The sequence below is a fragment of the Mobula birostris genome, chromosome 9 (genome assembly GCF_030028105.1).
Source record: "Mobula birostris isolate sMobBir1 chromosome 9, sMobBir1.hap1, whole genome shotgun sequence".
Lineage (NCBI taxonomy): Eukaryota > Metazoa > Chordata > Chondrichthyes > Myliobatiformes > Myliobatidae > Mobula > Mobula birostris.
In genome coordinates this window covers 120,739,651-120,767,525 of record NC_092378.1, presented here as the reverse complement: position 1 = coordinate 120,767,525, position 27,875 = coordinate 120,739,651, and the positions used below count along the sequence as shown (strand labels likewise).

Sequence of the window (27,875 nt, the reverse complement as noted above, 5' to 3'; positions counted from 1 at the left end):
TTGTGCATAATGAGTTCTGTGTCTTTCGTGTTTTGTTTTGTGCTGCATTGGATCCGGAGTAACAATTATTTAGTTCCCTTTACACTAGTGCACAGGAAAATACATTAAACAATCTTGAATGTCTTTTTGGTCCTCCCCCCGCCATGAATTGTTACGCCGAGCAGCGAAATTGTCCTTTAGCCACTACGAACGGCGACCCGTAGTTGTGTCCTTGCCACTGATTTGGTTTTGGACGTTGTGCCACGATTACGAGCCTTAAAGTGAGCGTTGCATGTTAGGAGTTGTAGTCCTTTATTCAGCACAGCACAAACCGACAAGCAGATGTAAACTACATTACCCACCAGGCCGTGCGTCGTAGCCTGGCCCCCGAGGGAGGGGGGGAGAAAGAGAAAAATTCCTTCCCTGGATGCTCGTCAAGATGGCGACTTGTGGACGGAGGCGCGGTGTCACAGGGATTAGGGAAAGGTCAGTCTCTACGCTTTTGTAAAGCATTATTTTAATCCGACGGATGGAGTGAAGGCTTTGACTCGCTTCTGTTGCTGAGCGGTCAGATCCCGGCGACTGACTGCAGCCCGCGTTTTCATATCGAGGGCTTAAATTGTAATAGTTGTCGACCTACCACAGCCCGGACAGGGGTGGGGGTGGGCACCGGACCCTCTTTGATCGGGGCTGTAATCGAAAAAAGATGCTTATTCTGTTTAATATCTGAACAATAAATTGGAAATTGCACTTTCCGGTGTGGGGGAGTCATCGTGTACTCGAAGCTTCCAAACTTGGGAAGGGCCGCCACAGCCGTGGAGTGGGGGTTGTTTTTGGAGTGGCGGAGTAATACTTAAAATTACATTTTTCTTGACCGCCTATGTCTAGATTGGCCATGAATTGATAAGGATGCACTCCAATGTACTATTCTGCTGCGGCCTCGGTTTGAGATTTTAGGCGGGCTTCAGTGCTTTTCAGCCCTGAAGGGATCATTAACATATAGCATTGGACTGTTTTTATTCCCTGGTAAGGAATGAAATCAATGCGAAGAAAAATTGATAAACTTATTTGTTTATATTTTATATCTTAAGTGAAGTATAGGTAAACCTCTGATTTACGTGATAAAATTAGGTCCAATTTCAAATGCTTACTGTACAGTGCAGAACGTTCTATTTTCTCTGGAAATGTAAACTATTAAAAGATATCTAATCTGTATTAATTGGGTAAATAGTTAAAATAAGTGCGAGGAAAAACATTTTGTTTTTCACAGTAGTGTGCATTTCCAATTTAATCTGTTGACAAAGATGAGCTGCAGAGTTACTTTGAAATTATCATGGAGGTGAAGAGTATGAATGAACAAAATTAGCACAACCAGTTGCTGATCTGATTTGAATTTGATTTCAATCCCCTGCAAAACACACATGCCAGATGCTGGTGTATTATCCTTTAAAAGCAATTATTTTGTTTCAGGCAGTTCACTGTGTTACATAAGGACAGACAAGAAATTGTTTATGATCTCTGGCATTCTTCTCACCTGGACTATAAATTGAGAAAAAGTTTATTAGTTCTAATCATAAAGATCAATTGATTTGTAGAGAATGCTAAGATCTTTCAGAAGAATGAAATTGAAAATAGTTTTATATATTTTATGGAATGACAGTTTATAAGATGACTGCTCTTTTCATAACAAAAGACTTGTATCACACTTTTCTTTTTGCTTTAAGACATCTGAAAATGTTTTACAGTTAATGAGCCATTGCATTTATGTGACTTATAAAGGGGAAAATCTGCGAATGCTGGAAATCTGAACTCAGCAGGCCAGGCAGCATTTATGAAAAAAAGTACAGTGGATGTTTCAGGCCGAGACCCTTCGGCAGAATGTATGTGATTTACATGTTTTAATATTTGTGATGTGATATTTCCTTTCATGATTTTGAAGCATCCCAAAGTGGTTCACGGAAAGTGAAGTACTGTTTGAGGTATGACTGTTTTGAAAATAAAAAGCAGGACTGTTAATTTGTGGAGAACAGCCTGCACAAATGGTAATGTTATGGTTGACAAAATTCTCGATTTTCTTTTATTCCCAGCAATATTAGCTGTGGGACAATAATGAGAATGCCCATAACATTGAAGTCGTGATATGCAATTTTACATCTGCCTGAGAGGACAGATGGCTTATTTGAAAGGAATGTTAGTATTCACACTGAAAGTGATTTTTAAACAATTTTGGACTATCTCACTGGTATACAGCTCTAAGCCATGACATTCAGATTTAACAATGAGTTGCTTGGGATTTAAACCCTTGGAGAAAGTTGATAATATATTTTGAATATGGACCTTAAGGTCCAATGCATGCTCCTTAGTGGCATATGAAGGAACTTCCCATGCTGCAGAGGTTATACCCTTTGACATGGTATCAAACCTGTCATTATATCAGTTCTAATGAAAGATTATTAATTGGAAATATTAACGCTGTCTTCCATCCACAGATGCTACCTGACCTACTGAGTATTTCCAGCATTTTCTGTTTTTATCAAATCAGTTAAAATGCTTTGTCTCTCTATGTTTTTCTTCGCTCGTTAGTAGTAGACCGGACAGTAAAACACTCACTCAGTTTTCACTATTTCCTAACCTGTAGGAGTCTTCTCAGACAAAGCCACCAAAGGGCTGCTGCCGTTCAACTTGCTATGATATGCAGTCAACTTTTAAATGTGGAGCAGTCAGTTATCATTTCTTTTGCACTAAATTAGAACCACTGGACTCTGCTTATAGTTAACCTTCAGATCACCAAATGGAACCTTGTCTTACTGGCCCCATGTTTTGCTGCACCCTTCCTCACTTACTGCTCCATTTTCCCCAATGATTAATTATTGTTACTGTTCCTGAACCTTTTACCCTTCTAGAGACTCTAACTTCAATGTTAATTATTAAAAGTTTGAATTATACATCTTTTTAAAGATGAGTTTGTTTTAGTAAACAATTTTTTTCCAACTTGAAATTCTTGAGGTCATACACTGATAACTTGGTATTCCAGTGTGTCAGCTTAAATTTGGCAAGCAGCATATTTGTCAAGTACTGATAGTGTTCTGCTTATCAGTGTATTGGTGCTGTGCATGATTTCACGTTTACTCAGCGAATTAACAGTTATGCTTTGTGTCCATGTGGTAACTATGTTGCATGATGTATAATTTCTTGAAAATACTAGTCAACATATTGGTTTAGTATTTTCTAAATTGTCTCATATTTTTAAAATTGGTCACCTGGAGAATGGAGTATTGTATCTTATGAAGAACTTGTGAACACAAATAACTGAAATGTCAAATAATAGTTTGAATGGAACAGGTATACAAGTGGCCACTTTATACACGCAGTACACCTGTACACCTTGTTAGTGCAAATATCGAATCAGCCTACCATATGGCAACAACTCAATGCATAAAAACATGCAGAGATTGTCAAGAGGTTCAGTTGTTCAGACCAAACATCAGAATAGGGAAGAAATATGATATAAGTGACTTTGGCTGTGGAATGATTGGTGGTGCCATACAGGGTGGTTTGAATATTTCAAAAACTGCTGACCTCCTGGGATTTTCACGCACAACAGGGAATGGCGTGGAAAACATTCAGTGAGTAGCAGTTCTGTGGGTGAAAACACCTTGTTAATGAGAGAGGACAAAGGAGATTTGCTAGAATATTTCAAGGTGACAGTAAGTCAAATAATAGTGTGCAGAAGAGCTTCTCTGAATGCATAACAGTTTGAATCTTGAAGTGGATGGGCTACAGCAGAAGACCACACTGTCTTCAACTACTATACCTAATAATGTGGCCACTGTAACTTGACTTGAAGGGATTGTGCACCTTATTTGCTTATTAATGTTTATTACTGATTGACAAATTACACTTTTTAAGCTCAAATACAGAGAATTCCAGTTAATTTTGGCCCAATTACGTGACTGCTGCAGTTAGCTGAAGTTCCATGGAAGTAATCAAAAAGGTCTGAAAAAGGCGAAGTATCATTTAACTGAGTAACAAATTATGTATTTAAATGAAATACAGTACTATTTTGAACACTACCAATACTACTATAATACTTCCTAATAGATATCGATGGAGGAATTCATCCAGTGTACACTGTCATGTTCTTTTGATAAACTAAATGAATAAAATCAGTGCTGACACCTAGTGTGCAACTGCCTACATACAGTGCTTTCGACATTGCATCCTCCAAATCTTTGTTTTCATTATAATGTTCAAGATGATTATTGATACCTTCAAGTTCTTCATTGTTCCTAACTTGAAGTAGTAAAATAGTTTTGTTTTGACTCCCAGCTGTAGCTGGCATCTCCAAGCCTGAATGCTTGAAACTGCAGTGAGCAAAAGTTTTGAATTGTCTTGCTGCTTATTTCTCGCCAACTATCTGTGACAAAAATCACTACTTTTTGAACACAAACATGCAACTGACATTATTTAAAAACTGTTCCCTCTAATCATGGTGTAGTGTCTAACAGCCACGCGTGCATATATCTAATGGTAGTTACAAGCTGTTCAGCAAGTATCCTGTTCCATTTAAGCAGCATAGTGACTCAAATAAACCAAGAGGAATCCCAGCTATTTTCTTGATTCATTTTTGTTCTTGAAGAGTTGAACTAAATCAGCAGCTGCTCCGATTAATTGATGGCCCAATGAACTGGAATCTACTGTGTGTTTTTGCCCATTTTTTAATATTATTCTAAGTCTGGTCAGAGTGTGACATCAACTGATTTTACGCCTATTAGCCAATTAGCCCCTCCAGCTGAAGCTATGATACACATTTTTAGACGTCTTATACTGAAGTGCATTGAGTAATTGGAGAGCTTTCTGAAATTGACATGCCTTACAAATTATCTTAATCCATGAGTGGCTTCCCAACCTGTCTTTGTTGTTTTATATCTAGAGCAGCTGTAATAAATGGAGTTTGAAGGTGTAGGTCACCATAAAACCTTTCTGGAAAAGGAGTTTATCTCAAAGATGTTTCCTTTGAATTTGGATCAATGTCAGGAGTTCTGGACTACTGTATCTACAGGCAATGGTGTATTCCATTTGCCACTTGAGCACTGAGGAAGTACATCATCTACGGATCCTGTAAAAACAACCTATATCCTAAAAGGTTAATGAAATGTAGGGAGTCATGCCACTGGACCTTTGCATGAGTTCTGTTTCAGAGGTGTTTTTATCCCAAGATTTGCATTTTGGATACTTAAAATTGACTAGTGATGTAATGGGACCAGAAAGCCTTTCTTAATTGTTGGGACTGATCAGAGAGGACTTGAAGGAGAGGCAGATGCGGGTTGCTGTTGGCATGCAGAACCTGTCAATTTGTTTTAGCAACTTGATGGATGTGAGGAAGGTCAGTGTTCAGCTGTGGCGGCAGCTATTAACTTGGAGTTGTTTAAGGTTCCAGAATTTGCCCTGTTGGTAAGTCAATCTCGATGTCATTGAGATTTTAGTAACTGCTCACTGATTAAACTAGATGCAGTACAGCATTCAGTGATAGAATCCGCTGCTCAAAGCCAGAGATTCAGCCTTCAGGTCTGGAGACCGTGAGGCTTACAGCTCAGCCAGGGCCAACTTGAGGAGGGGAATCTTTCAGGCTAAACACATATACAAACAGAGAATCAAGGAGCATTTCAACTCCTCGGACCCCCAGCACATGTGGCATGGCATACAGGTTATTACAGACTTCAAACCACCTAGTACTGTGCCCCCTTCCAACTCTGCTTCCCTCCCTGATGAGCTCAATTACTTCTACTCTTGCTTTGACAGAGAGAACAAGGAGGTCACCCTCAAAGCGTATCTCCCACCTGGTGAACTGCCTCTCTCAATTTCCACTTCAGATGTTTGCGCCACCCTGAGCAGGGTGAATGTACGGAAGGCAGCTGGTCCGGATGGAATACCTGGCCATGTGCTCAGAGTCTCTGCAGGGCAGTTGGCCGGGGTCTTCATGGACATTTTAATCTGTCCCTGGCCCAGGCAGTTGTCCCCACAAGCTTCAAGATCGCCATCATCGTGCCAGTGCTGAAGCATTACACTGCCACGGGCCTGAATGACTTCCGTCCAGTTGCACTCACCCCCATCATTGCAAAGTGCTTTGAGAGACTGGTTCTATCACATCTGAAATCCTGTCTGCCCACTACCTTGGATCCCCATCAATTTGCCTATCGCACCAACAGGTCAACAGAGGACGCCATCTCCACAGCACTTCACTCTGCCCTGACCCACCTGGACAGCCCCAACTCTTATGTCAGAATCCTGTTCATTGACTTTAGTTCGGCATTCAATACTGTGATCCCCTCCAAGCTGATAGCCAAACTTCGCCAGCTTGGTATCAGCTTATCCCTCTGCAATTGGACCTTTGACTTTCTGACTAACAGACCCCAATCAGTTAAGTTAGACAACCTCTCCTCCTCCACTGTCACCCTGAACACCGACGTGCCTCAAGGCTGTGTGCTGAGCCCTCTTCTGTACTCTCTTTTCACCTATGACTGTGTTCTTGTACATGGTTCTATAATCAAGTTCGCAGATGACGCCACGGTGGTTGGCCTGATCAGAGGGGATGATGAGACGGCCTACAGGGTCGAGGTCCAGCACCTGGCCGCATGGTGTGCCGACAACAACCTGGCCCTTAACACCCAGAAGACCAAGGAGATCATTGTGGACTTCAGGCATGCTAGGAGCCACACTCACGTCCCCATCTACATCAACAGAGCTGTAGTGGAGCAAGTACCAAGCTTCAAATTCCTTGGTGTCCACATTTCCGAGGATTTCATCTGGTCCCTGAACTCCTCCATCCTGATCAAAAAGGTGCAACAGCGCCTTTATTTCTTGCGGAGCATCAAGGAAGCTCTCCTCTGTCCCAGGATACTGATGGACTTTTGCCACTGTACCATTGAGAGCATACTCACCAACTGCATCTCAGTGTGGTATGGCAGTTGTCCCATATCGGACCGCACAGCACTCCAGCATGTGGTGAAAACTGCCCAGCGGATTATTGGCACCCAATTGCCCACCATTGAGAACATCTACCATAAATGCTGTCTGGGCAGGGCGAAAAGCATTATCAAGGATGCATCTCACCCTAATCATGGACTTTTTACTCTCCTCCCATCCGGTAGGTGCTACAAGAGCCTCCGGTCCCACACCAGCAGGCACAGGAAGAGCTTCTTCCCTGATGCTGCGACCCTGCTGAGCCTCACATCACAGCGCTAAGCAGTATTGCACCCATATTGTACTGCCTCAGTACTTTTATATTTGTGTGCTGTAGCACTTACTTTTTATTCGCAGTTATTTTGTCAATAATACTATTCTTTGCATTTCTGGTCAGATGCTAACTGTATTTCACTGGCTTTGTATCTGTACTTGGCACAATGACAATAAACTTGAATCTAATCTAATCTAAATCTAACAGAGAGCAGTGTTCTAGAACTCCTCTGCCTCGGTGGCCCATGTTTTAGTTTTTTCAACAGTTTTCTGCTGATGGTTATAAAAGATCAGAGACTTATAAAGAGTTACTCCAGCTGTGTTGATACCAGATTGTGGCAAGTTTGTTGTTGCCATGGAAGATAAAGTCAAGTATTTTGGTTGGCTGACAGTTTTTGACCCTGAATGCACGAAGTACGGATTTTGCCAGGTTTGATTACAAATTGCATTTCAAGAAATATTCTGCCATTTGTGTTTAGGGGTCTCATTAAATACCATTGAATGTTTCTACTTGTTTTTTATTGCCACTTAATGATAATGTAAAATATTGCTATCAAAATTAGAAAACATTCCAACAGAGATATAATATTGCCATTATACTAATAAAAATCTCAGAAATTCCATCTGTCACAAAGAAAGATTACTCAGGATACCATCTCCTTGGGGACTAATGTTCCCACCTAGATTGGTGTAATTAGTTAACCTGAACATGTTGCTAGCTTCATTTTCACAGCCTCAGTGGTTGCATACTGGATGGTGGAGGAGCCCTCATTCCTGGTGGCATCTTTGTGAGTGGTCCCATAGGTTGCATTGTACCAAGTAGAGGGCACATCATATCTGTTGGAGTTGCACCTCTTCTGATTGGTGATGGTCCTCCAGAGTCTGGTGTGCATTCCTCAGTAGTTCCGCAATAATATATGTAACTAGCTGAACAGTTTACCATGCTGGTGGTGGTATTGCTTGCCAAGATGGTGGTCCTACTCCTTGCACAGGGCCTACCAACCCAGCGGAGCCTCATGGCATTGATGGTCCAGAAGGGACATTGTAACCCGCTGCTCAGCCCTTACCAGGACCTCTTACTGGGTGATCAATTGCAGTATCTGAAGGAGGAATTTCTTTCATTTCAGGGAAACCAGTGTTTCATCACAAAGCAGGAGAAGGCCAAGAACATTGTCTTTTCACTTAGCCTGCTTGCAGCTCTTAGGTTTGATCTACCTGAACGTATCACAATCACATAGGATAAACTGTATGTGTTTGTGGAACACACATCAAAGTTGCTGGTGAACGCAGCAAGCCAGGCAGCATCTCTAGGAAGAGGTACAGTCGACGTTTCGGGCCGAGACCCTTTATCAGGACTAACTGAAAGAAGAGTTAGTAAGAGATTTGAAAGTGGGAGGGGGAGATCCAAAATGATAGGAGAAGACAGGACGGGGAGGGATGGATCCAAGAGCTGGACAGTTGATTGGCAAAAGGGATGTGACGGATATTCTATCTGGGTAGCCTCCAACCTGATGGCATGAACATTGACTTCTCAAACTTCCGCTAATGCCCCACCTCCCCCTCGTACCCCATCCATTATTTATTTATATACACACATTCTTTTTCTCCCTCTGTCCCTCTCACTATACCCCTTGCCCATCCTCTGGGGTTTCCCCCCTCCCCCTTTTCTTTCTCCCTGGGCCTGTCTGTATCTTGTTTTACGGCGGTTGGCATCCAGCTTAATGGTGCATTACCGCCACCCTCTGCTCCAGAATGTGCACTAGACATACATTCTAAATCCCTTCACACACACACACACACACACACACACACACACACACACACCTACACTTCACCCTCCCATCTTTGACCATCCTAGTATCCTATTCTTGTTTATTCGTCATATTCTATAAAAAACCCCTGTACCCCTTAAAAATGCTAAAAATACCAGGACTTGTGCTCTCTCACCCATTCCCAGCAACCCTTTTAATGTGAATTCCTGCATCCCCAACTCCCTTAATTTATTTCTCATCATCTCTCTCTGTATCCCATACTTCCTGCAACTCAGAACTACATGTTCTACTGACTCCTCTTCCTGACATTCCTCACACAATCCTGTCTGGTGTTTCCCTATCATTTTCAATGTTTTGTTTAATGCACAATGCCCCAGCCTTAACCTAGTCCACACAATTTCCTCTCTTCTGTTTCCATTACCTACCCTAGTAACTGCAACACTCTTTTGTATTTGATATAAATGCCTCCCTTTCCCCTCCCTGTCCCATCTTTCTTGCCACATTCAGTTGACTTTTTCCCAGATTACACACTTAACCTCTGCTTTACTGATACTAATGTGCATTTCCACATTTTCTTTCTTTAACACCCTCTTTGCCAACTCATCCACCCTCTCATTCCCCTTCACCCCTACATGTGCTGGAACCCATAGAAATTTTACCTGACCTCCCTGATTTGCAATTCTTGTGACTGACTGAAGGACTTCATAAAGTACATCTTGCCGACTGTTTGTGTGAAAAGACCTTAAACTTGCTAGAACTGAGGATGAATCTGAACATATCAATGCTTTGACTTGTCTGGCTTTCTGCACCCATTGCAACGCAACCAACACTGCCAGCATCTCCACTGTAAACACTCCTAACTTATTACATGTTCTTCTGCTGATTCCACTTTCTTTTGCTGGTATGACCACCCCAAACCCTGTCACTCCTGTTGCAGGTTCCTTCGCACCATCCATATAAATGTGAGTATAATCGCTATACTTTTCCATCACATGACAGTTAAATGCATTTACCAAATCTGTTTTATATCTTTCTTTCCTTTTTACCTCTAACAAATGCCAGTCTATGTCAGGCCATACAAGCTTCCATGGAGCTACAACCGGATAAACTACTGAAGGACTTATCCTCAGATCAAATACTCCACATTCTTTCGCGATATCATTCCCTACCCGACTAAAGGTATCCCTCTGAAACCTCCCATTTTCCCAGCACTCCTGCAACACTCCTTTAGTAGGGTGAGAATCATTGTGCCCCTGCAAGTTAGCCCAGTAGTTTGCCATCAGTTGCATTTTTCTTAGTTCCCTCCCTGGGCCTCCTGTCCCATGATCCTCTCATACCCCTTTTGCCAATCACCTGTCCAGCTCTTGGCTCCATCCCTCCCCCTCCTGTCTTCTCCTATCATTTTGGATCTGGATCTCCCCCTCCCCCTCCCACTTTCAAATCTCTTACTAGATCTTCTTTCAGTTAGTCCTGACGAAGGGTCTCGGCCCGAAACTTTGACTGTACCTCTTCCTAGAGATGCTGCCTGGCCTGCTGCGTTCACCAGCAACTTTGATGTGTGTTGCTTGAATTTTCAGCATTTGCAGAATTCGTCATGTTTTTGTTTGTGGAACACTTTGAAGGCTTTGCTGAAAATGCAACCATCTTTGAAATAAGCACCTCATTCTGCAATCAACATGTTCTAGAATTTTCCTGCTCATGATTAGGGGCTAAGGGTGAGATGGACACGTTTATAGATTAATGGGAAAAGTTGTCCCTGAGAAAGTTTGCAGATACCAAAAATGAAACCAGAAGCTTCTGTTTGTGTGGCATATGTCATGTTGTCCGCCTGGGAAGAGTTTTGCATCTCGCTTGTGTGATTGTTGAAAAGCAGAATAATGGGAATAGAATACAGAACAGCACAACACAGGAACAGGCCCCCTTGTGCCGAACTAATTAGGCACCTGACTAAACTAGTCCCTTTGGCCTACACAATGGCCATATCCCTCCATTCTCTGCAAATTAATGTGCCTTTGTAAGGCCTTTTTAAAGACCTGTATTGTGTTTACCTTAACTACCACCCCTAGCAGCACATTCCATTCTCTGTATTTTAAAAAAAAAGACCCACCAATACATTTCCTTTGAACTTCATCTTAATCCTGGGACAAAGATACTGGCTGTCATAATCTCTTAAATTTCTATCAGTTGTCCCCTCCGCCTCTGGTGCTCCAGAGAAAACGGCATGTTTGTCCAAACTTTCCTACCACATGCTTTCTAATCCAGGCAGCATCCTGCTAGACTCTTCTGCTCCCTCTCCAAAGCCTCCACAGTTTTCCTATAATGGGGCAACCAGTACTCCAGATGCAACCTAACCATATGCCTTCTTTACCATCCTGTCAACCTGTGTAGCCAGTTTCAGGGATCTATGGACTTGAACCTCAAGCTTTGTCTATACATCAAAGTTTGGGGTTTTAGCTTTAAGTGTACTGTCCCTTTATGGTTTGATCTGAAGTGCAACACCTCATATTTGGTTGGATTAAACTCCATCTGTCATTTATCTGCCCATATCTGCAACTGATATATATCCCACTTTGTCCTTCTCCTCATAGATGAACCTCGAGCATGAGGGCATTGTTTCAGAGTAAAGATTATTATTTAAAAAGTAGGTGATGGAGAGTTTCTTCTGAATACCATGAATCTTGCAAACCCTGCAAGTCAGAATTGTGGAGCGTGGTTATTAATTTATTTTGGTCTTCAGTGTATTTCAATATTTGATCTATAGGAACTTTGAGGATTTTAGGGAATAGGAAAGCAGAGCTTCCGAGATCAGACCTGCCTTCTTAATGAATGGCAGAGCAGCTCAAGGGCCCGAAGGCCTTCTCTTTGTGTCGTGTTTTTAGCATTCCCTTGGGGCACTCAATTGCTGATCTTATCTGAAAGATATGCCTTTTTGTGGTTGCCAAAAATTTATGAGATTAGATCTAGCATGATGGTGTTCTTGAGGGGGACTGTAGTTTCAGACTATGTCTTAGACAGCAAGTCTGTGATTGTCACTCTTGTCAGTAGGTCTCAATAGAGCACAAACAAAATGCTGGAGGAACACAGCAGGTCAGGCAGCATTTGTGGAGAGAAGTAAACCGACAACAGTTTAGGCCAAGATCCCTCATCAAGACTGGAGAGAAAGGAGGAAGAAGCCAGAATAAGAAGGTAGGGGAGGGGAAGGAGCACCAGCTGGCAGTGATAAGTGAAACCAGGTGAGGGGGAAAGTGGGTGGCTGGGAATGGGGGCTATGAAGTAAGAAGCTGGGTGGTGATAGTAGAAGAGATAAAAGGATGTAAAAAAAAAAGGAATCTTAATAGGAAAGATAGTGGAAGGAGGAGGGGCACCAGAAATGGGCAGGTGAGGGAAAGAGAAGGAATAAGAGTGGAGCCAGAATGGGGAATGGAAAAAGAGAAGGAGAAGGAGAGAAATTACCAGACGTTAGAGGAAACAATGTTCATTCTGTCAGGTTGGAGGCTACCCAGATGGAATATGAGGTGTTGCCTCTCCAACTTGAGAATGTCTTATCGTGGCAGTAGGGAGGCCATGAACTGACATGTCATAATAACAATGGAAAGTTGAATTGAAATGGGTGAGCACCAAGAAATACTGACTTTTGTGACAGACAGAGCAATATCTACCAGCTTGTACTCCTTTCCCTTTCCCCACCACCTTATTTTGGCCTCTTTTCCTCTCCTGCCCTGTTGAAGGGTCTCAGCCTGAAATACCAACTGTTTATTCCTCTCTGTAGATGCTCCCAGACTTGCTGATTTCATCCAGTACTTTGTGTGTTTGTGTGTGTTCCTCAAGTTTTCCAGCTTTTGCAGAACCTCGTGTTTATTAAGTCTCAATGTTTGAGATCAATTTGGTAACTTACACATCGGAGGTTTGTTGATACTTGCTCAATGGAGAGGGGAATAAAAAAACTGGAACCAGTTATTTGCAGAGTGAGCTGCTCCAGGAGCTTAAAAGTCACACAGGTAGTAGTGTAGTTATTATTGCGATACTACAGGTCTACAATCCTGTATCCGAAATCCTTGGGGCCAGTTGCATTTCGTAATTCAGAATTTTTCGGATTTCAGACCCGCTCCCCCCCGTACCAAAAATCATGTATGCTCAAGTCCCTTATTTAACCTGTCTCAGTGCGGTGGACTTTAGGACTCAGCGGCACTTTAAATCATCTCTAGATTACTTATAATATCTAATACAAAGTAAATGCTATGTAAGTAATTGTTATACTGTATTGTTTAGGGAATAATGAGAAGAAATTTTATTTCCAACAAAAACATTCAATAAAACATAAAAATATACAGCTTTATACAAACCAAATCAAACACGTGGTAAATGACTTATTGGAGTAAATGTAGAACGTCACTGTCACTATAAAACTTCAGTAACTTGTCTTTCGGTTTATTTAAATCATATACAGTGGTAGTTCCGACACTATTTTCTTCAGTAAGACACTGCACAGACACACCACGATCGAGCTTCTGCAATAACTCCACTTTCTGCATTATTGATAGAGAAGATTCCTTCTCTTTTTCTCATTGTTACACATAGGGGTACCTGCAGCTCCTTTTGACATTTTTACAGTGGAATTAAACACAAAGTCAACAGTGAACACAAAATATCAGCGAACAGCAAATGCATGTGTAACCAGTACGAGCGCTGAGCCACAACTGACGTCTGGCAGCCTCTGCTAGTGCTGCCACGTCACACCTGAGTGACGTCAGCTGTTGGCGAAAAAAGCTTCGGTTTTTGGAGCTTTTTGGATTTCAGGATTTCGGATAAAGGAATGTGTACCTGTATTACAGCTTGAGGTGATCCAGAGTTTGGAGTTCAATTCCATCGCTATCTGCGTGGAGTTTGCATTCTCCCTGTTCACTGCATGGATCTCTTCCCACAGTACAAAGATGTACTGGTTAGTAGGTTAGTTGGCTGTTGTAAATAGTCCTGTGATCAGGCTAGTATTACTTAGATGGGTTGCTGGGCGGTACAGCTCATTAGGCTGGAAGAGCCTGTTCCACACTGTATAAGTAAATTAGAAGGTGGTATTATATGATAATCAATAATCTCATTGACATATTCCATGCCTTCAAGATGGCGATCACTAGAGACAATAAACTGATTTATAGGATATCAATTTTCTATATTTCAATAGAGGAGAACTTCAGGAGCCACTCAGGCCCTTAGTCTGAGATGGTGGTGGAGGTGCCATGAAATTTCATCTTTATTAGAGGTGTTTCTTTCCTTTGGTGAGTGTGGTAGTTAGCTCCTTGCAAGAGAAATTGAAAACAGGTGGTCCTCCAATTTTCTACATCAACAAATTGGGTGAGTTAGTAAGGTGATTCTGTATATTACACCTGATGAAAGTTAGTGCAATAATACAAAGGGGATGAATACTTTCTCAGCCTCATTATTTTGGTTTTTAACTTTTAGTAAATTGGTGACAAATTTTGGAATTGTTATTTGATATGATGCACAATGTTTTGTAGATTAGCTCAAAAAATCCCACTTCAATGTATTTTATGCTTAGAAAATGAAACAGTAAAATAGTTGAGAGGGCTGAATACTTTGTCAAGGCACTGTATTGGTAATAGATGACTGGAAGCATCTGTACACCAGGTTACAATTTTATTGCAGAGTTAACCACCCACAATGTAGATGAAGCATGAAAATGCATACAGTCATTGCTCTGTATTGCAAAGGATCTGGGCACTTAATTATCTGCAGAAAGGCATTCTTTTTAAAAGTTAATATATAAATGACATTCCAAACTTGTTTATAGTCAATGGCGAACTTCGAAGTGTGGGTCACTATGCTAATCTAGGAAATGCAGCAGCTGAAGTGCAATGTGGTCTTATAAACAGCAGGATTACAAATAGCAGACCTTGTCTTACATCTTAATTTGTTTTGATTAACAAAAGTTAAAATAACTAAAGTAAAACTGAGGTGAACTAAATGTGCTACAACTAATGCCTCCCTTTTTAGTGTGCTCAATCTGAAAGTTGGGAGATGAGGATGGCATAGCATCCGAAGTTGTCATGGATATCCAAAGTTACTAAGATGTTCACTTTCACATCTTTCCTTAACCTGGTTCTGTTGCTTTTCCTTTTGTGTGCTGCAGGGCGCCACTAAATTCAACAGACTGCTACATCGTCCGTGAAATTTACAATGGAGAGAATGCACAGGAGCAGTTTGAATATGAGCTGGAGCAAGCCCTGGAGACTCAATACAAGTATATTATTATTGAGCCTACCCGCATTGGAGATGAGACAGCGCGCTGGATCACAGTTGGAAATTGCTTGCACAAAACATCTGTTATTGCAGGATCTGTTTGCCTGTTAACCCCAATAGCACTGGCTTCGGAATACACCCGTTACGTAACCCTGCCTATTGGGGCCATCAGTGTGGCCTGTGCAGCGCTCTATGGCATTTCTTGGCAATTTGATCCCTGTTGCAAGTACCAAGTGGAATATGACACCTGCAAACTCTCCCGATTACCTCTGAATACACTTACATCATCCACGCCCGTGGTTCTGGTTAGAAAAGATGATATTTACAGGAAAAGACTCCATAATACAATAGCACTGGCGGCCTTGATGTACTGCGTTAAGAAAATCTGTGAGATCTATGCAGTATGACTGGGACAAATGGAACAGTTGCGTATTATTACATATAACATTGTGGTCAGTGGAGACTAGAGGAGCAAGGTCTCCAATAGATTTTCAGAAGTATCTCCCTTTGTGCACTGATACTTCCAGTCCACGTAATAGTTCTTGCCCATCCCAATGATTATGATTCTCTGTAAAAGACCAGTATATACTTGACATTTCTATCAGAAATTCAATATATGCAGAACTACTGATATCTTTTGGTTGATGAGTAGGCAACTGACCCTCTTGATTACTTTCCTATTCCATGCATTTCCAAAAAATAGCATTATATGGCTTGAATGAAGTATCTTAAATTGCATTCATGACATCTTGCAGCACAGAATTCCCAGATAAGTCCTGATTATTAGTCAAAAGTTTGTCAATTTTTTTTTAGGATAGAGATTTTATTTTAAAGTAAAATATGACCTTCAGATACTATCTTTTGGTGCTGCACTGTAGCACTTGAAATTAATTTAATCTGAAGTTGCTGCAGTTTCATTATTAGAGGAAAGCCAAGTAGGTTTGCAACAGAAATAATCATTGCATCTGAAAAGGCAATATAATTGATTTGCAAACCTATGGTGACTTGGCACATGTGAATTTACCTGTCATTTGCCTTTCAAAATAATTGGTTCGTTGACATATTTTTAGGTTTATTTAAAATTCTTAAAACATCGTGGAGGAACACCTTAAATGTTAAAAAAGTGGGACTTTAATTTTGCCAGTTCATTATGTTTTTCTTTGTTTTCTTCACAAACAAAATTCCATTTTGCTGCCCTGATCCCTCCTTCTGCTATAATTGGAATCTATTGGCATTGGAATCTGATAAAATAATTTTGAGTTGGCATGACATGTTGTATGATTTCAAAATTGTATCCAAGTAAGAGTTGAAGTTAGAACTTAATCCGCAGTGCACATGTTACCTGCTACTAGTTTCCCTGAAAACAAGTTGTATTATAATGGACAGACTTTTTGTTAAATATGACAATAAAAGGGAACATTTTGGATACAATCTCAATTTTGCCAAAATTCCTAATTGACTTTGATTATATTTCCAGCCTGACTCATTGGTCAGTATTTACTGCATGTTTGAGTATTTTATTTTCATTCCTCATGATATTACATGGGAAGCAAGAGGTCCTTGATTGGTTTTGGGATATACTAACACTTTAGGATTACAATGCAACAAAACAAATTTACACTTATTTTCCTTGGCTTGCATTGTGGAAATGGTATTTATATGATGCAGTGATGAAATGTGTGTGTATGGCAGGGCAAGGGGTGTGTCTATGTGGTACACCAGGCATAAAGATATTGGGAATGTTATGCAAATTATATTTTAAGTAAAGGTAATTTTTTGGAAACTTTATAGATAACTTGTATCTTGGACATTCTTAGACAATCCAATAAAGAATGAAAAATGCCATTGAAAGTGATAAATGATGTGTAAGTGACATAGTTGACATTCAGTTCCATTGGAGAAGTTGGTGCTGGTTAATGTAGAGCTTACATGAATTGCAATTATCCTGAACTTTAGATGTACTTGATGGTAGCTGGCATTATCCTGGGGAGCGTATGATGCAGTTCCTTTCAACTTCCTATATTTGCTCAGGTAAGCAGTTTACGCTAACTAGACACTTTCAATGTTGGCTTAGTTCATATATTCCCAACAAATGAGTCAAAATTCTTCTTTACACATATGTCATGCAATCTGCAGTGCTTAACACTGAAAAGTTGATGCAATAGATTATTTTGATGTGTAAAGTTTAGAGAGACATATTGTACAGCAGTGGTAGCCATCACTGTGGATACAATTGGATTCACGCCTGCAATTGCCATTTGTCGAAAGAACTACAAAATTATACTCTACCTTGTGCACAACAGAGATGTGCAGAGAGAGGTGCACACACAGATGTAGTGAAATTCAGCTTTTCAATGCAATAAAAACTAAATTTAGCCAACTTACTTATTATAGCTATTTCATTACCTGGCTGTCAGTTTGATAAAATCACTAACCCTTGAAACACAAGGTCCATGAATTTGGGTTCTAAGCTTGAGACAATAGGCATTCTTGTGTTGTTGTGTTACTTCCAGTTGCCCTATTCAAATAATCTAACTGTTGCATGATAAGCAGATGCATTTTCCTCCAAATTTGTGTTCCCATTCTAAAGATCTATGTTCATCTTCATACTTAAATTTCTTCGTTGCTTTCACCATTGCTTTGTCCAGCACCCACAACAGGAAACACTAATATCCACGAGAGGGATGCAGATGACTGTTCAAAGAACTCTAGTTTATTTTTATCTGGTATCCCGAAGCACACCTTTACTTGGGAGAAATGTGTAATCACAATACTGGAGTATTATAAAATTCCAAACAAATGATGAAATCAGAGGTGCAGAAGGTGCATATGAAAGAGCCACATGCTGCTTAAGAGCTGTTCTGTAGAAATTAACACTTCCATTGCAGAGAGAGCTAGGGTTACCATATGCAGTTGCACTGTAATTTGACAACTTTAAGATAAGAATGTCGCAATTGTTCTATTTTGCATCACACTCATGCCTCCTCGCTTCACCTGTCTGTCCCTAGTTTCCCTATGACAAAACTCTAAATAGTAAGTTACTCATTCCATTCAAAATGGCTGTTTATATCAAACATAATCTAATAAATTGTACATTGCTTTGTCTTAAGGACAATGTGACCATTTTGAACTCTAGCACAAGCTAAATTAAACATCTTTCTACTATTCAATAGAATAGGTTCTCTTACAGAACTTGTCAATTGCATTTTCTTCCATAAATGCAGAAAATGCTGAAAGCGTTCTGCAGATCAGGCAGCAACTGCAAAGAGAAGTAGTTAACATTAAAGTAACTTTTCTTTGGACAGATTCTGCCTGACTTGTGTTTCTCCAAGGTAATCAGCTTCTTGCTTTATTTTCTCTTGAGCAGGAAGGTGTGTGTCAATTCGTCAGGCAATGAAAACAATATAAGCTGCCACATTTTAAGTGTAAATGTAGGAGTTGCATGAATTGTATCTAATCATTTGCAGAGGTAAGGGATGTACTGTGTTGACACTCGTGTTTTACACATCAAAACAATTCCCGAAAATATTTTCAGAGTGGGTTTTTTTCTTTGGAAAAACATTTCAATTTGATTTTGAATTGGTTGATCTTTCAAGGAGCTAATGTCTTTATGATGAAAGCTTATGATGAATATTTTTAAGGCTACAATAATTTAACCTTGCATTGAAGCACATCATTGCAGTTTGTGCATGCCATCATGGTGAAAAAGATTTATGGTTCTTATGTTGCCAAGGAAGTATGAAAGTGACTGAACCCCCTGGGCAATTTCAGTATTCTTTCTCATGTTCTGAAATACTTCTATTTTGGTACTTTGTTAAGGTGTGCATCTGGCAAATTAGTAGATTAAATTAGCATGTTAAGAGTTCCATTTTCTTAGTGTCAAATGATTTGAATTACATACTTTAAATAAACTTGTGAGCAAATCAAATGTGTTGCTGACAAAAGAAGGCAAATAATGTTCTTGCAAAAAACAATTCTTAAGATTTACTATAAGTTAATGCATATGCGTCATATCTATTAGGGTTCTATTAGGAACATTAGGGTTCTTCTAGGAATCTAGGATCAATGCTTTACAAAGAATTAGAGCGGCAACATCTTACAGCTAACTTCATACTGAGATATTATTGTTAGCTAGTCCCAAACAGGTCTTTCAAGTTACTTAATGCATTGTTATATCACCAGGCTTCTTTTAGGTAGTCCCTTGGGATTGAGGATAACTTGCTTCCACTCCAGGATAGTTGTTCTGAGATTGATGATGAGGCCACGGATTAGGCAGGTGGTGCTTGAAGTGGCAGGAGGATTGGTCAAATGCATAATGGCACTCTCCTTCCATCGTCTTTGCTGGGCTTTTGTGCACTACTGATAGAGATGCACTTTCTGTATCTTTCTTCCATATTGGTGGGCCAGGGATTCCCACATATGAGTATGTATGTTTCGTTTTAGAGCAGAGAGCATATCGGCATAGTATAGGTCCTTCAGCCCAGAATGATACGTCAACCTTTTAATCTACTCTAAGATCAATATAGCCCTTCTACATAACACTCCATTTTTCTATCATCCATATGCTTAAAAGTTTCTTAAATGCCTCTCATGTTTCTGTCTCTAGCACTGCTCCTAAAAGGGCATTCAATGCACCCACCGCTCTGCAAAGAACCTACCTCTTATTTTAACTCCTGTCCCTATACTTTCCTCCAATCACCTTAAAATTATGCTGCATTGTATTAGCCATTTCCACCTTGCAAAGGCCTGGTTATCGACTCTACCTATGCCGCTTATCATCTTGTACACCTTTATCAAGTCACCACTCATTCTTTGCTCTGAAGAGAAAAGCCCTAGTTTGCTCAACCTATCTTCATATGACATGCCCTCTAGTCCATGCAGTAACCTGGTAAATCTGTACACCCTCTCTGAAGTTTCCACATTTTTCCTATAATGAGGTGAGCAGAATGGAACTCAATATTCCAAGTATGGTACAAAGTGTTAGAGCTGCAACATTACCTTGCATCTCCTGAACTCAATCCGCAGACTAATGATGGCCGACACACCATACGTCTTGTTAACAACACTTTCAACTTGTGTGGCAACTGTCAGTGATCTATGGAGGTGGACCCCAAGATTCCCTGTTCCTTCACACTGCCAAGAATCTTACAATTAGTCCTCTATTCTGTTCAGATTTGACCTTCCAAAATGAATTCCTTCACATTTTTCATAGTTGAACTCCATCTGCTATTTCTCAGCTCAGCTCTGTATCTTGTCAGTGTCCCATTGGAACCTACAACAGCCCTCTACAAGTCCTCCATATCATCTGCAAACTTACTAACTCCCCCTTCCACTTCCTCATCCAAGTCATTTATAAGTTATTTTGAAGGAGGCTTTAAGAATATCCTTCAATCATAATCTCCATCCAGGAGCTTTGAGTGTTTGTGTTGGGAGAATGGGGGTCAGGTATGGAATGATGCAGTCTCCCCAGTGGATGCCATTATCCATTTTGTGCTGGGAGAACACTTTGAAATTGGTTCAATTATCCGGGTGGATTTGGAGGATTGTTACGGAGAATGGTGCTACCTCTCCCATACTTGTGTTTCAGGTGTGGCTGGGATCAAAAGAATGAAGTGCAGCTCTGCAGTAGACTATGGGCTGTGTTTGAGGTCTTGGTCTTTGCTCACTTCCTTAAATGGCCAAAGGCTGAGTGGAAATACTGAAGATCAATAATTAATTTCATCATTTGCCTGAGAGGAGGGTCCTGAGACACAGAAATGCTCACACTTCCGAGTCACATCATGGACTTTCTATTATGGAGTATTATTGTGAGTTAAGGCACGTTGACAGAGTGGTAGTCCCAGTCACGGCCCAGTCTGTTTCACAATGGACGTAATGCACAGGAATACATCACATTTCCAAATTCCTATTAATGTGCCAAACAGTGCATTTTCCAAAGCAACAAGGCCACAACAAGAAACTTGGGTGTACTACTTTGGCTGAGTTTCAAGGCAGGATAAAAGGTAGGACACATGTTATGAACCCTGCATGCAATTTGCTGGCTGAATGGAATCTGAGTTGTTAAGACTACAGATGAATGGATATTTGTGAATGTGGGGGAAAAAAAAACTAGATCTATGTATTCTGTGATACCTTTAATGTTTCAGATCCTGTTGAAAGTTTAAAAAATTTTTAAAAACATTGCTAGACAGTAAAGGTCAGATGTGGTCTACCACAATCTGCAACCATATCTGATAGTCTACAATTCAAGGTGATTTTGAAATCATTCCATCCCTTTCCACTCACTACTATTAATGCAACAATTAATTGATGAATTAGTTTGTTTTTCTATCATCAAACATTGCATAAGAACACAAGTTCTGTGCTGATCAAATTCCTTTACAAGCTAATACTAGCTTATCAGTAATATTACCAGTTAGCACTAAGCAGTAATAACGCACTTACACCTGCCTTTGCCTTTTTGATTGAGGTTTGCAATCATTGCAATTTAATTTTTAATATGTGGTTAAACGATAGCTTCATGTTGTAAACCTTGTAAACATTTCTTACCTTGGACTAAGTAAACTCTTTTTTGTGCTCCTGCTGATATAAATAAATGTATGTATGATACAGGGTTTCCTACATAATGAGACAATGGTGGTTTCAAATACTTTATAAGGTGTCAAATAATGAGATATCTTTTGGGGCCATCAGACATTTTGTAAGATGAAAAATGCCCCCTTCTGAAACCGAACCTCTTACAAAAAATATCCACTTTGTGTAATCTTAAAAAAGTAATACAATACCACTTTCTCTCTGTTCTGAGGTTTTATAAGTGTACAGATTTCTTAGCTGTCATCTTCATCAAAAACAAAACAAAAAATATTGACGAGTAAAATATAATCAGAACACTGAAATGGATGTAGCCCAAAGCCTGAATACAACTTTAACACTGATGAACTGTAGGTATTTTCAGCTGCATTTTCCAGCTTGACTTTTTTTAAATAGTAAAATTACATGTTACAAAGGAGCACATTATTTTTCCTTTGCCTTCTTTTTACAATAGCGTAAAATGTTGGTTTCTGAGACCAAGATTCATAAAATTAAAGTATGTAAACTATGACAGAAATTAACATATTGTACATGCAATCCATGCAAACACACTGCTGAGTTTGTAATGTGGTGTCCCTTTTTGTAGTGGAGACAGACTAAGCAGAAACTGGCTACAAAAGATTTAATGCAAACAGATCAGTTACTCACTAGGTCAACTTTAAGTTACTGAGCTTTTTTTGGATAGTAAAGCTTTTTGGCACCAATGAATACATGATGGTATATTGTTATTAAACATCTCTACAACAGAAAGGAATTTAGAAAATGCACCATGTGAAGGCAAGTCCTTTTAGCCTTGCACTTTGATATTCCAGCATCACTACACTTGTATGTGGGAATTACTGATTTTTTTCTTTATTGACCAGGCACTGGTTGGGGGGGTGCGGCAGGGTTGAAAACACATTGCAAATTTGTAACAGGGAATCTTTCCTGGTTCAAAAGAACTTGTGCAAACTTAATTTATTGTTCAGTTTGGGTTTCTGTGTCATCATTCAATCTTGGTTCCATCTATTAATTTAACAAAATCTAGCAGAGAGAAACATTTTGTACAGTACCATACTAGCTTTTTCACCTGTCATTTCCATTTTCCACATTTGTAGCAGGCTATGGTGATTGCAAATCTCCAACTAATTACATTTTAGAATTGCTAATGAACAGCAGAGCAAAGAAATAGGATGAATCACAGACAGAAAAAAAGAACAATCTCCAACAATAATTCCTAGCTCCACAATTTCAATTATTTTCTAAGTTTTAAATTGAGGACTTTTACAGTAATACCTCATTTTCTGTACAAAGTAAACCTGTAAATGAATGTCAGTTGAGGCAAGCTGGGAGAGGGCAGCACAAATAACCTGGTAACATGGAAATTCTCAATTTACTTGTGTAGATATTGGCCCGCTTTTCAAATGATGCACCAATGAATATTCATCTATTTAGCAGTAAATTCAGAGTTCAGTTATTGTTCAATCCAGCAAATTCAGGTTAAATCCTAACATTGTCTGCTGACTGCAACTATATCTGGAGCCACTGCAATACCTTCAGTGCTGGAACTGAATATGTCCCAAACGCCGATTAACTTCCATTGTACATTCTTTCACACAACCTTTCCTTTCTACAGTCGTATTCAGATATTTGCATTAAAGGCTCAATTTTTGGAACCAATAAAGTTTGAAATCAAATGTTGAGTGCCCAATGAATGATATTAAATTCTTTTTACTGCAATTATTTGTATAAATATATTAATACTTGTTTATATAAATGAATTTTATATAAATGATTATCGGTGTAATTTAAATATCATTAACAATCTCAAGAAATCAACTTTAACTAATCTACTCTAGATTACAGCAATCTTAATCAAGTCAGTCAGTTACTATGTTAAGTGGGCCAGGGAGTGGCAAATGGACTTTCATTTGAAAAGTGAGAGGAAGAGACTGAAAGGTAGGGCACTGTGGAGTGCAATGGAACAGAGGAATCTAGGAGTACAAGTGCAAAGCAACACACACAAAATGCTGGAGGAATTCAGCAGGCCAGGCAGTATCTATGGAAAAGAGTAAGCAGTTGATGCTTTGGACTGAGACTCCTCATCAGGACTGGATGAAGGGTCTCGGCCCGAAACGTCAACTGTCAACTCTTTACCATAGTTGCTGCCTGGCCTGCTGTGTTCCAACAGCATTTTTTATGTGTTGCTTTGCATTTCCAGTATCTGCAGATTTTCTCTGTGCCTAGTACGAGTGCAGTTTGCTAAAAGCAACATCACAGGTAGGGTGGTGAAAATAAAACTATGGGACATGAAGGGCAATTTTTTCATACAGTTGAGTACATGGAATGAGCTGCCAGAAGTAGTTGAGGCAGATATATTGATATAAGCACTTGGATCAGTACATAGAAGTGAAAGACTTAGAGGGACATTGGCCAAACTAGCTGGGTGAATTCTGTTGGTGTGGACTCGTTGGGCTGAAGGGCAGTTATATGTGCTGAGTTCCTCTTTGACTTTAACAATATGGTGGAACTAGGGACTGGGGAGAGACAGAAGCACGATGAATGGGGGGGAGAAAGAGTGTGTAGGGGTTGAGAAAGAGAACACAATACTCTTAAGATCAACGGTTCCTTTCAGCTTGTGTTTTACCTGTATATGATGACATAATTAGTGATAGATACAAGCTGAGCCAAACTTTCTCATTTACCTTTAGTTAATGGAGAAATGGGGTATTCTCAACTGGACAATTGGGTCAACATAGACAGGATGGGCTGATTTCCATGTTCTGTCCATGCACTTGGCATAAATAAAAGCCGCAGATCAATGCCCTTTAACAAAAATCTAATTTTTATCCATTTGTTTCACTTGGACTGATGTTGCAATTATCGCAATAATAGCCAAAGCATGTTTCAAAATTCAGATACTGAAGTGAAAGTCACTAGAAGGGCTGGCTCACCCAAGCAGCTTCACCTAAAACATAGACAAGGTTTCGCTCAGGTGCAAAGAGCTTTAGGTTGCAGATTGTGAACGCAATGCCATACATTTGATTTCTTCTATATTATAAGTATACTGGTTCTGTTTAAAGTCGCATGATACAGGTTGAGCACCCCTCTGTTTGACAGCTACAGTAACAATATTCTCCCTCTTCCTTGCTGCTTCTACACAACTTATCTCAAAATAATGAAGAGGAAAATGCATACAGAAGTATTAAGACAGTTTGAGCACCCCTTATCCGAAATTACAAAATCCAAAAACCTCCAAAATCTGGATTTTTTTAAAATGCTGATCTGACATCTCAAATGGAAAATTCCACAAGATCCAGGGAAGGTACCCAGGCGATAAGCAGGTCACTCCGCACTACAGCCAGTTCTGAGCAGTTAATGAAGAATCAAAAGCACTGCATAAAGCAAAAAATGAAGATCTCAATCATGTATTGAAAGAGTGGACTTGTCAACATCTCTGCAAACCTATGCCGGTTAATGGTATGCTGATCATGACACAAGCAAAGATCTATCATGATGAACTGTAAATTAAAGTGAATATTCAGCAGGCTGATTCCAAAAATTTAAGAAAAGGTACAGCATAAAATTTTTAAAGATTTGTATTGATAAAGTGCTGATCACAAAGCAATTGAGAAATTAATTGATGAGTTTGCTAGGATCATCATTGATGAAAATCTAGCACACGCTGAATGGCTGCATCAGTAAATTTGTGTGATGAACAAGTACAAGACAAAGACTATTTACCAATAGCACATAAATTCAGTCAGGAATGATGGCAATGCCGAACAGTCACTGACTGTCCACATGGACGACCGAGGTAGTGATAGCTTATCTTCCTGATGGTACAATGTGCACATTGTTTCATGCACAAATTTATTAAAATATCTAAAACTACCTTCAGGGTATAGGTATGAACTGTATATGTAATATAAACGGATTTTGTGTTTAGATTTGGGTTCCCATCCCCAAGGTATCTCATTATATAGATGCAAATATTCTGAAGTCCGAAATCCAAAACACTTCCGGCCCCAAGCATTTCGGATAAGGGATGCTCAACTCGTATTCATTTTACTGAATTTATGCTAGTTTCAGTGCAATCTGTAAAGCTTGTCCCAGAAACCTGGAAAAACCATCAAAGCAGACCTGGATGCAGTGACGGAGACATCACTGGGCACAAGCAAGCACCATTTAGTTTCTCAACCAATTTGTGGAAAATGGAGCCCTAGATGTGATTAATCATCCTTCACCTTGCGCTCCTTTTTAGCTCTTGCTGCCATGATAGGAAAGAAAAGGCTTGGAACTAAAGCTCGCAAGTAAATTGCAACAGTGGGGAGTAACCCAGCCACCAGGACATCCTTCTTCTTCCTGCAAACTGCTGTGAGTACAGCTTCAGCAACAACACGAGGTTCGTAACCCCCTGCTGTACTCTTGTCCATCACTAGATTTAAAGAGAAAAGCAATGGATTAATATGTGCTTGTTTACTGGCATTTTCCCCATGTGTTATCAAAGAACCTGGATGTCAACTTACAGTTCAGGCTGCAATGAGTAGGAAAAAGTGGAGACATTTAATGATAGGTAAACCTTGTTTGTTCTTGACCTGGATCATACTGCCATACCAGCAATATATTGCCTTTAAAATTCTCATCTTGGTGTTCAAATGCATCCATGATCTCTTCCCTTCCCCTATCTCAATACCCTAATGCAACTCTCCAAGATACCTACATTTCTCCAATCCTAGTTTTTTGTACCCCTATTTTCAAAACGCTTACACTGATGGTTATACACTCCACTCCAGGAACCCAAGCTCTGGCATTCACTGCATCGCCAATTTTTATATTTCTTGAAAATCCTCGGAATGGCTTATTTGCTTGATCAAATGACTGACCACAATCAGTGGAGACTGCTAATAACATCTCCTTGTTGACAATCAACAAAGGCACACCTCAAAGATGCATGTTTAGCCCACTGCTCTACTTTCTCTACACTTATGACTTTGTGGCTAGGCACGGCTCAAATACCACCTATAAATCTGAGATGACACAACTGTTGTTGGCAGAATCTCAGATGGAGATGAGAAGGCATACAGGAGTGAGAAAGAGTTGGTTCAGTCATGTCACAACAACAACCTTGCACTTAATGTCAGTAAGACCAAGGAATTGATTGTGAACTTCAGGAAACAGAAATCGGGAGAGGACACACCAATCCTCATTGGGGGATCAGCAAAGAAAAGTGTGAGCAGCCTCACATTCCTAGGTGTCAACATACTTATGCAATCCCAAAACTGGCTATACTTAATTTAGAGTTTGAGGAGATTGGTATGTCACCAAACACTTAAGTAAACTTTTACAGGTGTACCATGGAGAGCATTCTGACTGGATGCATCAGAGCATGGTATGAAGTCTCCAATATTCCAATGAATAAAAAGCTGCAGAGGACTGTAGACTCAGCCAACTCCATCATGGACATCAGGCTCCCCACCATCACGGACATCTTCAAAGGCAGTGCCATAAGAAGATTAAGGACCCTCATTACCCAGGCCATGCCCTCTTCTGATTACTACCATCGACGAGCAGGCACAAGAGTCTGAAGATGCACAATCAATGTTTTAGGAACAATTTCTTACCTCTGCCATCAGACTTCTGAATGGTCCATGAACCCATGGAAATGACCCCACTATTTTGCTCTTTTTTTAAAATATATTTCTTATTCCAACTTATAATAATTTTTATGTATTGCGCTGTACCGCTATTACAAAACAAATTTCACTACAGAGGTCAGTGATAATAGACCTGATTCTGATTCCTCCTTTGGATCAACTTATTTTTTTAAAATTAAATTAATGCCCCTGAGAGATATTTTCGGACTTTTCACTATGTTCGAAGCATGGTGCTAGTTGAAATTGCTTCAGGCATATTAGTTATCTTGAAAAATAAAAACCGTTACAAAGAAGCCTGAATACAATGAATACAACAGTGAGGTGTATATACAGTAACCTCACTAGTAATCCCCCATTTAACTTACTTGGATTTTCTTTATACTCATACCAATAATGATGCTATATG

At 39.9% G+C, this 27,875-nt stretch overlaps 2 protein-coding genes across 5 annotated transcripts in view; one reads left to right on the top strand and one right to left on the bottom strand.

Moving 5' to 3' along the window:
• The first annotated feature begins 355 nt into the window (after positions 1–355).
• On the top strand, positions 356–17,093 carry tmem11 (transmembrane protein 11). The gene is made up of 2 exons (XM_072268721.1): positions 356–465; positions 15,133–17,093. Exons 1-2 carry the CDS (start codon positions 407–409, stop codon positions 15,647–15,649), a joined length of 576 nt encoding a protein of 191 aa, XP_072124822.1. The 5' UTR covers positions 356–406; the 3' UTR covers positions 15,650–17,093.
• The window catches only part of dhrs7b (dehydrogenase/reductase (SDR family) member 7B), a 52,807-nt gene continuing 38,224 nt past the window's right edge, over positions 13,293–27,875 (bottom strand). For all 4 annotated transcript variants that reach the window (XM_072268720.1, XM_072268718.1, XM_072268717.1 and 1 more), the window contains exon 7: positions 13,293–26,250. In XM_072268720.1, the coding sequence (XP_072124821.1) occupies positions 26,045–26,250 (206 nt within the window). In that variant the 3' untranslated portion in view covers positions 13,293–26,044. The remainder of the gene's footprint in view (positions 26,251–27,875) is intronic.

Bases quoted from the DNA above. Each gene is read 5' to 3' on its own strand.
- tmem11 (XM_072268721.1), top strand. From the start codon at position 407: ATGCTCGTCAAGATGGCGACTTGTGGACGGAGGCGCGGTGTCACAGGG. The intron at 466-15,132 runs GTCAGTCTCTAC...TGTGTGCTGCAG, and splicing joins GTCACAGGGATTAGGGAAAG to GGCGCCACTAAATTCAACAG.